The 13,295-nt window shown below is 43.1% G+C and overlaps 1 protein-coding gene across 1 annotated transcript in view; it reads right to left on the bottom strand.

Moving 5' to 3' along the window:
* FER1L6 (fer-1 like family member 6) overlaps window positions 1-13,295 on the bottom strand; it is a 118,229-nt gene that overhangs the window by 26,187 nt on the left and 78,747 nt on the right. The window contains exons 26-31 of the mRNA XM_057737004.1: window positions 13,065-13,187; window positions 11,800-11,839; window positions 10,476-10,588; window positions 9,323-9,454; window positions 7,685-7,810; window positions 4,057-4,184 (exon numbers count right to left, since the gene is read on the bottom strand). Coding sequence (XP_057592987.1) covers window positions 4,057-4,184; window positions 7,685-7,810; window positions 9,323-9,454; window positions 10,476-10,588; window positions 11,800-11,839; window positions 13,065-13,187 — 662 coding nt within the window. The remainder of the gene's footprint in view (window positions 1-4,056; window positions 4,185-7,684; window positions 7,811-9,322; window positions 9,455-10,475; window positions 10,589-11,799; window positions 11,840-13,064; window positions 13,188-13,295) is intronic.

Raw genomic sequence — 13,295 nt, 5'->3', positions numbered from 1 at the left:
GATCAAATGGGTAGGTATCCACTCTTAGGAATATGGCAGAAGTGATCCTACCAAAGACCTTACTGATTTCTAATCTTGATTTTGAATCAGCCACTTGCTGGTTGTAAAACATTGAGAAAGTTATTTCATCCCTCTCAGCCCCTTCATGTGTAAATGGGGATACATATGTCTTCTTTATAATATAGCATAATGGTTAAATGTGATATTGTTTGTATAGACACAGATTTTACTTCCAGGCATTCAACCTGGTACCCAGTAATTTACCATTCCCTTTCCCCTCCATTGTTGCTTCATCAGGGAATACCAGCTGGGTTTATCTGAAACGAAAATCCTATTGAAGGTGGAAAATCATTAGAACATAGAATTGCAGGGACTTCCCTGGCAGTCTAGTGGTTAAGACGCCACACTTCCTCTGCAGGAGGCATGGGTTTGATCCCTGGTTGGGGCACTAATTTCCCGCATGCCAAGCAGTAAAGCCAAAAGAAAGAGAGAGAGAGAACATAGACTCGTAGGATGGGAATGCTATCTCTACAAGATTCTGAGCCCCTTGAGAACAGAGACGCGCCCTCTTCATCTCCGCATTATTGGTGCCTGCACTTCATCTGCAGGGAGTAGACACAATAAATGTTTCCTTGAGCTGTAAGGGATCTCAGAAATCACCGTATCCAATCCCTTCATTTTACAGATAAGGAAACTGAAATCCAGTGAACACAAGGGACTTGCCCAGGATCATAAATCAGGTCAAACTGGGATAAGTAGCAGTTTCCTAACTCCTAGTTCTGTGTTCTTTCCACAATCCCACCCCAGTGCAGTGTTGAAAGGAGCAGCGATGCTGTCGGATTTCCTGTGACAGTGTTTTATCCTGCTACTGAACGTTAGAGACGATAATTAAGAATTGAATTGGGAGTGAAAGCCTGCATTTTAGGGAAATGTGTTCTTGAAAAAGAAAAATCAAGGATACACCAGTGTCTCTTCAGTTGTTCCTGACTCTATCTGCCTGGGGGACAAGGTGGGGAGGGCTCGTCTGGGAGCAAGGGACAGAGAGGAGGGGCGGAGGGGGGAATAGAGGATCCGTTATTTCCCTGCATGTCCTCAGGCCTGTCTGGGCTGCTGCTGTCATGCTCAGGTCCACTTAGCCTTGACCCTCACTCTCCAGGGTGGCAGGGACGGCAATCACAGTGCAGCCTGGAGCCAATTAACCCTCCCCAGAGAGAAAAAAGCAGAGATGCTGGACAGCTGCAGCACCTGTAACTGACAGATGCTGGCAGATCTAACAGGCCAGGGATGCGGCTGTGCAGAAAAGAAATTCTTTTCTTCCATCTGAAGACATAGTATTGCCTCCCTGGGGCTCCAAGATTTGGATCTGAAACTGTAATTGATATTCTAGAGGCATCTCACAAGAAAGTGCCCAGCCACCTCTGAGCTTGGCCACCACCAAGCTGCTGCCACCAAGGAAGGACTTATTAAGTGCTTAACTGCCCCTGGCAACCATGACAGAGGACAGGGGGCTCAACTGTTCTGGTCCATCTCCCAGAGTTGTATGCTATGTGCTCACAGATTCACCTCTCCTAAATTTTCATTAGCGCTGTCCTTAGAAAAGCTACTGGGACTTCCCTGGTGATCCAGTGGGTAAGACTCCAAGCTCCCAATGCAGGGGGCCTGAGGGAACTAGATCCCTGCATGCATGCTGCAACTAAGAGTTCACATGCTGCAACTAAGAAGCTCACATTCTGCAACTAAGAGTCTGCATGCCACAACTAAGAAGTCTGCATGCTGCAACTAAAGATCCTGCATGCTGCAACTAAGACCCAGCACAGCCAAAAACAAACAAACAAACAAACAAAACCTACCAAAAACAGCTCACCATCATTGGACTTCTAGTCACTCAGGGAAAAACTAGGCTTATACCAATGTGTGTGTCAATAAGATAGGCTCTCTAAATACAACGTTGGTGTGAGAAAAGAGAATGCATCATGAAACAGGTGAAAACTGAACCTGATAGAAACCTTCAGTACCGCTAAGCTTCAGAGCAAAGATGTCCCATTGTTTTTTTGTTCATTCTTTTCTTCATTCTTTTGTTGATTCATTTGTTCATTTGACATTTGTGAGACATCCACTATGTGCCCGGCACTGTGGTTATTAAGAAAATGAGGAGCCGCCCACTCTTCAGACCCGTACCCCCCAGGATGATGGGGCCCCATGAAATACCACTGAAAACTGACTGAAGGGTTGTTTGTCCAACTGTTTGTTCATTTGCTCATTCTACAAATACTTAAAGAGCATCTGCTCTGTGCCACGCCCCTGTCCTAGGTGCTGGGGATGCAGCATTGAAGAGATTGGACCAAGTCCCTGCACGAATGGAGCTTGCATTCTAGCAGGGAGATGGGAGATAGCCATGAACACATAAACACACCAATTCATGTCACACGTTATGAAGAAAAGTAAGGCAGACCAGGGGCCGGGGCATCAGGGGTGGAGCCTGTGACATCCTCCTCTGGGGAGGTCTCAAAGAGGAGTTCCCCAGACCCCAGGTCAGGCATGAGAGCCGTCACTCTCCCTGCTGGGACACCACAAGATTGGGCCAACAATATCTGTCTTGAGTAACAATCAAATACACATCTGACAAAGCACCCACATCTGGAGGGCTTCTGGAAGAGGCTCTGCAATGGCAGAGGCAGGAGGAACTATTCCATCACCCTCTTCTTTTGTTTACCACAGCCATAAACGGAGGTTATAAAACCAGTCTAGTTCATGGCACTGCAGTGAGAGCAGCTCATAAAAAGTGACTGCAAAGCACTTGGCAAAATGAAGTGCTGGTTACATAAACAGCAGGTAATGGTAAAGGTCATCTCTGGATCAAGGAAGCAAGGGTAGGTTTCCTCAGCATGTCGTTTTAATCATTCTCTTTAATTTGAACAGGCAAGATCATTTATTGCCTTATTTCCTCGTGAGCAATAGAATGTAAGAGGCTGGTGCTGATCAAATGTCAGAGGGTCCAAAGCGGTCACAAATGTGTAAATGAATTTAAATGAGGTAGATAGAGATTTCATCCCATGTTCCTTGTTACTGCGGGAAAAAAAGCAATTAAATACACTTAAGCTGTGTATGTTGCTAAAATGAATGTCAAGGGAGAGAGGAAGGAAGCTAATGTGTTTTGAGTATCTGCAATGCACTATCACAGACACCGTGCTAGCTGCTTGTCATACGTAATCTTCTAAAGGCGTCCATGAGTGAAGTGTCATTATTATTGCTTTACTGATGAGGAAAATTAGGATCAGAGAGGTGAAGCCATCTGCACAAAGTTACTCGGCCTGTATGGGGCAGAGTGAAACCCAGGTCTGCTTGACTCCAGAGTTAATGGCAGTCAGGAGCACACACACACGCAAGGAACATAAATGTGTGACCTACCCTTTTAGATGATAAATGGGGTGGTAGGGTCGCTGTGGACTGGAGAGTGCCTGGTTCACCTCAACATATACAAGTGTGGTTCACCTCAACATACGCAAATGCGATGCACTGTAAGCACTTTGCAGGACAAACAACAAAGGTAGGGGTGCAGTTCCACTCTTTGACTGCAGGCGGTACCTCAAATGAACTACAAAATGATAGGATGGGAAAACTCCTTTGGTAGAAGACAAAAGACCAAACATCTGGCCTCTTCTTTTCTACTTATGAGCAGCAGGAACTTGAACAAGTCTCTTAACCTCTCTGAGCCTTGGTTACCTTGTTTGTAAAAAGGAACTCTCTCCAAGGCAGGAGGCTGAATCTGATGACTGTTCAAAGGCCTCTTAAATTTGAGATCTGGGAAAATCATTATTGGAAAACCATGGGCATGAAGACTGTGCAAGACCAGACTGCTGAAGGGACCAAGGAAAGAATTCGACCCCTCTCCACGAAGAGAGGCTTAATTGGTTGTTATCACGGGCAGGAGTCCTCATTTAATCTCCTGTACTGTTTTCTCAGACCCACACACTTATCCACACCAAACACCCCACAGAAACACCACAGGAGCAAATGCAGAGAGGACGATGCAATGAGACGCAGATGGCCACTGACCTTCCAAATACTGGGTTCAGTTGTTTAGGGATGTATTTGTCCCGGTCTTTGATTTCAGTTTTGCCAAGCTTGACCACAATGTAGGGATCCGACTTGCCATCTGGATCAGCTGGGCTAAGATTAAATGCCTGGAGAAGAGAAAAAAAAAATCCCTTCGGTCCAGTGGCTCTCAACACTGGCTGCACACCTGGATTGCCTGGGAGTTTTAAAAACCATTGATGCCTGAGTTCTATCCCCAGATATTCTGATTTAATTGGCCCTGGACTTGGGGATCTTTAGAAGCTCTAGGTGATTCTGGTATGCAGCTACAGTTAAGAATCACTGTTTTAGCCTCTCCACTCTGCCGTTAAAAGAAAAGTTATGTGATTTGCCCAAGTTCTACATTCTCTGGAGTTGTCTGCCCAATGGGAAGCAGCGCTTGGCATAGAGTAATGAGGAATCTGTTGGACCAGGAAGCTGAAGGCATGAATTTGGGTTCTGGTTCTAGGTAGTCATGTGATCTTGGGCAAAATATGTCACCTCTCTGAGATTAGTCTGTAAAATTATGGGGTAGACCTAAAGGCTCCTCCCCGAACTAGTGGGCTCTGAACTCATGACCGTGTCAGTCTTGCATTGAGCATTGGTTAGCTGAGTAATGATCTGTTTCCACCATCAGGGAGGACCAGGGTAGGGAGCTGGTGAGGAAGGATATGGAAAAGATGGAGAAACTGTAGAGATGAGAGCTGGATAAGAAACAATCTTATTTTCAGGACTCTATCCTACAGACAGAAGGGCATAAGCACACAAAGCTATATTTTCAAGGTGGTTCATTAAAACATTGTTTAACAGCTAAAAATTGTGAACAACCTATATGTCAATTGCTTAGGGAGAAACTCAATCCAAAATTGTCCCTTCTCATTTACTCTCATCACATCGCCCAATTTTTTTATTGTAGTATAGTTGATTACATCGCCCAATTTTAATTCTTCATGTGGCAATTATCTCTGACATTCATCTTGCTTGTTTATCTGTCTGTTACTTATTTTTATACCCTCCCAATCCCCACACCACCCCCAACTAGTTATAATCTTCATGAGAGCAAGGGTATTGTCTGTCTTGTTCATTACATTATCTCCAGGACTTAGGACAGGGTCTTCCCAGTACTTGAATGAATGAATAAATGGTTACTATGTTAATTCAAGAAAACACTAGGGGGTTACTAATAGGAATGAGAAAGACCTATATACACTGATCTAGAAAAATGTCCAAGGTACATTACTAAGAGAGAAAATAGAAGATCAACATATAATACATGAAGCAGGACTCTGTTAAATAACTACCCGAGTGTAGCTGTAGACAAGTGTAAACAGATAGAGATGTGTTTTCATAAGAAGAGAATATATGCATAAGAAGGGTAAGTTATTTCTGGGGGAGGAATTGCAGTGGTGAGGGGATTTGATTTCTTTCTCCATGCAACTTTTAAGGAGTATTATTTTCTACTTCTTTGGTATTTCATTAAGAGATTTTCAAATTAACTTATTATTTAATTAATTAAATCTTAGTGTAAGAGAGCAAACCACACATAATCACTATTACTAGAAATGTCAGTGAAAAACATTGACTGTCCATAATTTATCCTACTTCCTACAACCCGGGGCTGCCACCCTCTGACTCTTCATTTGCTCAAGACCTGCCTGTCCTCAAGTTCCAGCCCCAGTACTCCTTCCTCCACTCTCTTTCCTGAGCAGGAGACTGATCTGCATTCTCTGTCTTTGTCTAGAGACGCACCTGTATATAAACATCTACATATAGATACAGATATATACATACACATGTATGTATATATATACACAGATATATACATGTACAGATACAGACATATGAAAGTGTGCTGTAGATATTTGCTAAATGAACATGAATAAACAAATCATAATCCTTTTCCAATCTCTGTAGTCCGAAAAATTTCTCCCCCTCCTTCCTACTATTCAGATTCTATTTCTGAGTTCCCCAAACTCTGTCCCGTAGAACCTGAGTTCTGCAAGGTTTTCTGTAGGGAGGAAAAATAGGTGTGGGCAGTACGTTTTGAAAATGCTGTTATGAGATTCAACAGTTAAATAGGTTTCTTTGCTTCTGGAATTCTCAGAGCCTTGAATATGCTAATAAGCTTTGTGACTCTCAGGTGCTGGAGAAGGGAAATGAAGTATTATAAGCATGACTTCTCGGATTTATCTGAACATATGGTCTAGTTCCAGAGGAATGCACGTTAATGATCTCTCCCAAGACAGGAGTGATCTCCTGAACAAAAATTTGAGATTAGTCTAAACTATCTTGTGGGTGGGTATTTAATATAGACTACTGGGCATTGCCAGTAGCGCGTCTCTCTTATCTTTCCAACTAGATTGTGACTTCCTTGAGGGCAGGGACTGTGGATTTTTTCCCATCACAACATCCTTAGCGATTAGAACATGCCTGGCACATGTGGTCATGGCCATGATGATGCTGCTCCTGTTAACAAAGAAAAACTGAGAACTGCATGATGGAGAGGGGACTTTTCGTTCTCCCTTAACGTTGGAGAATAACTCATCTTTGTTTCCTGTTTCATTCCTCTTTCTAAAAAAGATTTTAGGCAATTTAAGCAAACAGCTAATATAAAATAAGATAACTGCAATCATAGTAAGATTATGAAAATCAACTCCAAGTTCAGGAGATGAAAACAAACACGTGACCATAAAAGTCTAGCACACGGTGGCTTTGACTGAGCATCAAATGTGGCCCCGAGCTTCCTGGCAATCAGGACCAAAAGGTTCAAATTAAAGTTTAGCACTCTCATTATCAGAAAGGAGGAAGCCTAGGGCAGGTATTATTTTTCTTGGAAATACACAGGAAACAAAATTTCTGACTGCAACAGAGCAGAGGCATAGCCACGGGGCGGGGGGCGGGGGGCAGGCAGGGGAGGACTGCACAGTGGCAGCTGCCCTGTTCTGCCCTGGTTCTTCCCTCTAACTGTCTTGCCTGTGAGCTTCCTGCTTCAGTGCTCCTTGGTTTTCTGTCCAGCTAGCAGACAACCACAGAGAGCAAATAAAGCTACACAGAACAGTCCTACCAGCCTGGGAAATATTTTCCCTGAGTGAAAAGCCATCAAATGTCCACTTGAACAACCAAACTTCAGACCGCCATTATGGGCTGAATTCTGTTTTCTTAAAATTCCTATGTCAAAGCCCTAACCCCCCAATATGACCATATTTTTTGGAGATAGGGCCTTTAGGGAGCTAATTAAGGTTAAATGAGCTCATAAGGGTGGTGTCCTAATCCAACAGAACTGGTGGCCTTACAAGGAGAGGAAGAGATAACAGATCTCCTCTCTCTCTCTCTCTCTCTCTCTCACACACACACACACACACACACACACACACACACACACACACAGAAGAAAGGCTATTTGCAGACACAGCAAGAAGGTGGCCATCTACAAGGCGGGAAGAAAGGTCTCAGCAGAAACCAACTCTGATGGTACCCTGATCATGGACTTCCAGCCTCCAGAACTGGAGAAAGTGAGTATCTGATGTTTATGTCCCCCAGTCAACGGTATTTTGTTATGGCAGCTCTAGGAGATCAAGACCACCCCTCAGAGTAAACAAGGATGCCTCACCGCAACAATGTACACCCTGATCAGGACACTGACGGGGTGGTTGGGTGGAATCCCTTGCTGGATTTTTAGCTGCCCGCTGTCCTCGATGCTGGTATCCTCGGGGCTTTTGTAGATGCAGAAGGAGCCCTGGAACCACAAAGCACTACCCGTTGAAACAAGATGGTCAGATGCCCCACTGAAAACCATATAGAGGAATAAATTATTGATACACACAACAATTTGGATGGCTCTAAAGGACATTATCTAAGTGAAAAGAGCCAACCTCAAAAGTCTCATACTGAATGATTCCATTTATATAACATTCTTGCAATTTCAAAATTATAAAGATAGAGGATAAATCAGTGATTGCCAGGGAGTAGAGACGGCCAGAAGCAGGGCATGATTATAAAGGGGTAGCATGATGGAACTCTTTGTGGTGATGGAATAGTTCTGTATCTTGTTTGTGGTAGTGGTTACACAAAGCTACATGTGATAAAAATTACATAAAACTGTATCATACTTTCTATCAATGTTAATATTCTGGTTTTGATATTTACATAAGATGTAAACAATGGGGGAAAGTGGGTGAAGTGTCCACTAGACCCCCGCTACCATCTTTGCAACTTTCTTTGAATTTTAACTATTCCAAATAAAAAGTTTTTTTTTTAATTTTATTTATTTATTTATTATTTTTTGGGGGGTACACCAAGTTCAATCATCTGTTTTTATACACATATCCCCGTATTCCCTCCCTTCTAAAAAGGGTTTTTTTAATTAAAAACAAAAAAATAAAAAAAACCCAGCACATATAGGCCATAGAGCTGGGAAAAGGAGCACGGCCTGGGACACAACAGGACCTGGGGTGGTGCTACCCTCGCCCCCTGGATGTCCTCAGGCCATATCATACAACGTGCCTGCATCTGTGCTTCTTCATGGTACATCAGTGATTCAGTGTTGGTACAGTACCACCCTCCTCACAGGGCTGTTACATGAGAAACACGAATAGGAGCATCAGATGGGATCCTGGGTGCCTTTTACATGCGGGGTGCTAAGCTAGTGTTTTCTTCCATTACCTCATTCAATCTTGGCTGAAGTATTTCTATTTCCAGATGCTGCAGCCGAGGCTCAGAGAGGTCAAGTACTGCTCAAGATCATGAAGTTAGTTAGGATTTAAATCCTAAATTTAAATCCTAAATTGCAGCTTGCAGATTGACAAGATGCAATGCCCATGCAATTTCCAACACATCACCTTCATATAAAGGGCCCAGGCATGCAGTAGTTTCACAGCGAGTGTCAGCTCCTGCTTTGTGATGCTGACGCTGTTAAGTCTGCCAGATGAGGGGTCTGTGTTGTTTGGTTTGCGTAAATCATATGTTTGGTAGGTTAGGGGTTGGAAAAGCTAAGGAAAGTTCAGTGATCCTTTTAGGCAATGACTCTGGCTCCTCATAGTCCACAGACTGAGCTCCAATCCACTTTACTGGCCACAAATCAAATTGAAAGACCGGGGCTAGGTCTTCTGGGATTCTAGAGAGGGAGGGTCTTACATAGAGATTATAGATTTTTCTTATAGACACCACACACCACAGTCTAACAGAACTGAGTCATATCTGACATTTATGGACAGGAGAGCCAAATAAAAAGGTTAACTTTGGAACCTGCCTTAAACTTTCCTATGACTCGGTCTCCATCAAGGCCATGGTCATCCTCCGTAGACTTGCCTCTGAGCAGCTCAAAGGTTTTCACCCAGTCTTCAAAATTGTTGAATTCACTCTCAAGATCCCCATCATATATCTTTAGGAAAAAAGGAGAAGAGTGTGCTCAGAGGAAGAAGAGCCCAGGACTGATTTAATGAAAAATGCCAAGATTCTCCAAAACCAGCCTTCATATATGCCCCTTGGGAAAATCTAAGAGGCGCTGTTAATTTATCTTCAGCAAAATAAGGAATATGATTGACTTGGCATTCCTAGAACTAAGTACCACTCTGAAATTTATAAAATGTTTCTGATAAACTTTGAAATTCCAAGAAGTATAGCTAAATGAAAAATTTTAAAACTATAATATATAAGTATAAATATGACAAGTCTTTTTATAGCTAATTGATGTCATTGATTGTTGGATACAGACCACAATATATTGAGGACATTCAAATTTTTAAAATATTCATTAAACATTTCATTCTTAACACATACTAAGTGATGGAATATTTGTTTTTATTATAATGCATATAGACATGAATTTTCCAACAAGAAAATTACATGTATATTTTAGAAATGGAAAATTGAGTTTTTGGTTGAGTAATATAATTAAATCACTTGTTCAAATTTCCTATCAAAGTTACTTATCTAAATTCATTATCTAGGTCCATGATTGTCATACTCCCAATTTTTCACATCCATCAATCTGCCTCTAGCTAATAGCCTTTAGCTAATGTTAGGATTGGTCTGACGAAGCTGACTTCAATGAGAGTTAAAATGCCTGCTATTTCGAGTCTCTACACATCTGCATGATGATGTCAAGACCCAAGAGGTGATCCCAGGGGAACTCACACACTGTAAGTTACATTGCTGGATTCAGACTAACCAAGATAAGTTATGCCTCGTCTCAATATGAGGATGTAGAAAGTGAAAAAATAGCAAGCTCTGCTGTCTTGGTTTACAAGCTTGTTAGTTTGTTACTCTGCATCAATGATTATAACAAAGACAAAGTAAGTTAGTGCAGACAGAGGTATTTTGGAGCTGACTGAAGCACTAAAGCACCCCCGCCGTCTGAGTTTCCCACCCTAACCATGGCCAAGATGGCTGTGTCCACACACCTGCAAGACAGCCAGGTTGGGGATTTCATCTTCTTTGAGTTTCTTCTTGAGCATTTTGTCTTTCTTCTTCTTCAGACCATCTATATTTACCACTGCCTCGTCTGGTTTCGCCTCTGTGGATATTTAGTGGAAATGGTTAGACTTCTCATGGCTGTTGAGATGAGAAGAGACAAAGTCAGGCTCCCTCTTTCCCTTTGCTCTGGCATGTGTCATGACCCTTTTTTTGAGAAAGAAATAGTAACGTTTCACTGTAGGATTTCTGCACAGAGCCCTGCAGCCTGTGCACTGAAGGAGCAGAGGAGATGCCCCTCACGTGGCAGTGCAATGTCAGCGGATGCCCTGGGGCCGGCAACATGCTGGCCTTCCCCGCCATATGCAAGAATTCATTAAACTAGGCACAGAAGGGGTAGGTAATTTGCCTAGTCACCCAGCTTGCAAAGAACAGACCCAGGATGGAGTGACACCAGAGCTTTAGATACATTACCTCTCAGATCTGTTTAGGAACTTGAGAATTATCTAGTTCAACAACTTCAGGCTAAAATATGCTAAGGGTCTTACAAAAAGTCACAAATGTACCTCAAGAGATCATTCAGTAATTTTTTAGGCACAGGTTCTGGAGAAAAACCAGCTGAGATAGACTCCTAACTTTGCTATTTTCTAGCTGTATAAGCTTGGGCAATGTACTCAACCTCTTTGTACTTCTGTTTTACTATTTGCAACTCAAGATACTATTGCTTATGTCCTGAGGTTGGTCTTAGAATTAAATATACTAATAGGGGTGGCCTGAGGAACTGAGCTTGACTTTAGTTTTCTTACTTTTTATGTTACCTGAAACAACCCTCGGTGTTATGGTTGTTTTTAGGCCAAGAGCTACTGTTGGCTTATATTGAATTTGCGGTCATTTCAAATCCCAGGGCTCTTACATTTGAGTTTCTGCCAAACCAGAGCTATCCAATCCTTGTCAACTGAGTTTGGGAAGCTAAATCCAAGTCACCTCTATTAAAGTTTGTCATGTTGGTTTTGTCCTGCCATCCCAGCTTGCTCCTATTTTTACTCTGTTCTTTCTACATTAAGACCGTCAACGTAGGGAGCCAAAGGGCCGATTTCAGCACTCAGCTGAACTCAGGAGACCTGGGATCGGGTCCCGGTCCAGCTCATATTAGCTACGTGACTTCTTTAAAGTGTTGTCATCTTCCTAGGATTATTTCCTCACTAGGGAAATGAGAGAATTGGGCTCCAATGTTGCTCCCATGGCTCCCATGTTATCATTTTCTCACTCAAATGGCCTTATGCATCTTCAAATGTCCCCAGAACAGCCACTTACCTGTGTTGCTTTTTTGCTGCTTGGAATTGCTCTCCTTTTCCTTTGAGAAAAGAGGGAGATGAGATGATGGACACTGTCACATCTCAGTTATTAACCCTGATGGCTAACAGTTCTATTTCAGTTATCTCAGCCTTCTGCATTTTAAAAGAATATGCAAACAGTCCTCAATAGCCCCCAGATGAAGCTTCATTGTAAAGACCTAGGACTTAAGTGCAGGGAGATGTCCTGCCCTAGAGAAGAGGTGCCCACACCTCCAAGACCAGTGCCACCAAGCTGTAGGTGTCCTTGTCCTCTATGTGCAGCCTCCTCTCAGCCGCTGGGAAAGCAACCCCTCTCCCCACTATCCTTCCATACCCCTGGAGCACCACCTCAATCTCCAACTATGAGTTTTAAGGGCTGGCATGTTGGATTGTCCGGTTTGTCTTGGGACTGAGGAGGCCAGCAGAGGGAGTGTTAAACACTCGCCAGAAGTGGTAGTGTCCATTGTAGTAAAAGGAGGGCATTTGGAAGCAGGGATTAACATTTGGTTTGTTTATTTAACTATATGTCAATATTCATGGATAGTCCTAGATGAAAAAATTATGGTCTTTCCAAATAAAGAATCAGAAGAGCTCCTATTCAATAAAGTATGATAACATCTGAATAACTTTCCTTTCCATTTTTACTCAAAGATGAGAAGTTTTACCAAATTCAGCCACTGAGCTTTTGCCTGAATCTCTAGACCCACTCCCCACTGGTTCTCTGGCTTTATAACTCAATCCCTTTCTTATTCCACATGCATGAGGCCCTGCTGATTATTCCCATTTGCTAAGACCAAGACTTCTGCCTTTACTTTGACAATTTCCCATATGAACTTAGAGACCTGCTGGAGACCTGCAGCCCTTTGAACTGGAATCTCCAGGTGAACCTGAAGCCCCCTTCACTGATGCACACCTGTCTAGAGACCCCATTTCTCCTGGCTGGATCTCCCTGAGATAGGCAGATTCTCTGGATGCCATGATAGACTGCACATCCTGTCAACATTTACAGCACAGCCTGTGTCCCAGGGCCAGCTCCAGCCAGACAGTAAGGATCTGGCAGTTCTGGACCCCTGTTCCTTTTAGGCTTTGTACCCTTCAGCAGTTAACAGAACCACACACAAGTAGGGCTTTCCTATAGTGGAATATAAAAGAGGGGATAATGCGGGATTTGGGGTGGGGGAGGGTGGTAAAGGGTGCTGTGTTCTTATTGAGGCCCTTGACTGTCACAGCCAGGAGAGAATCTACCTTCTGTGCTTTCTTCAGGGAGGCATAATATTTCGACCACCAGTCAATGACATTTTCAGCAGATTCATCCGCTATGGTCCTCTTTCTTCTTTTAGTCGACCTCCGGGAAGGTTTCCTGACATCCTGGCAAGGGATGAAGGGTGCATTTGTAGTTAGGCATCAAGGATCTGCATGCTGGTGACTGAGCAGTTTACTAAGGAAGAGGACATATAGGTACCCTCGGGGAGGTGG

This window comes from Hippopotamus amphibius, chromosome 5 (genome assembly GCF_030028045.1).
Source record: "Hippopotamus amphibius kiboko isolate mHipAmp2 chromosome 5, mHipAmp2.hap2, whole genome shotgun sequence".
Taxonomy (NCBI): Eukaryota; Metazoa; Chordata; class Mammalia; order Artiodactyla; family Hippopotamidae; genus Hippopotamus; species Hippopotamus amphibius.
The sequence above is the reverse complement of the archived record's forward strand: the minus strand, read 5'-3'. Positions and strand labels throughout refer to the sequence as shown.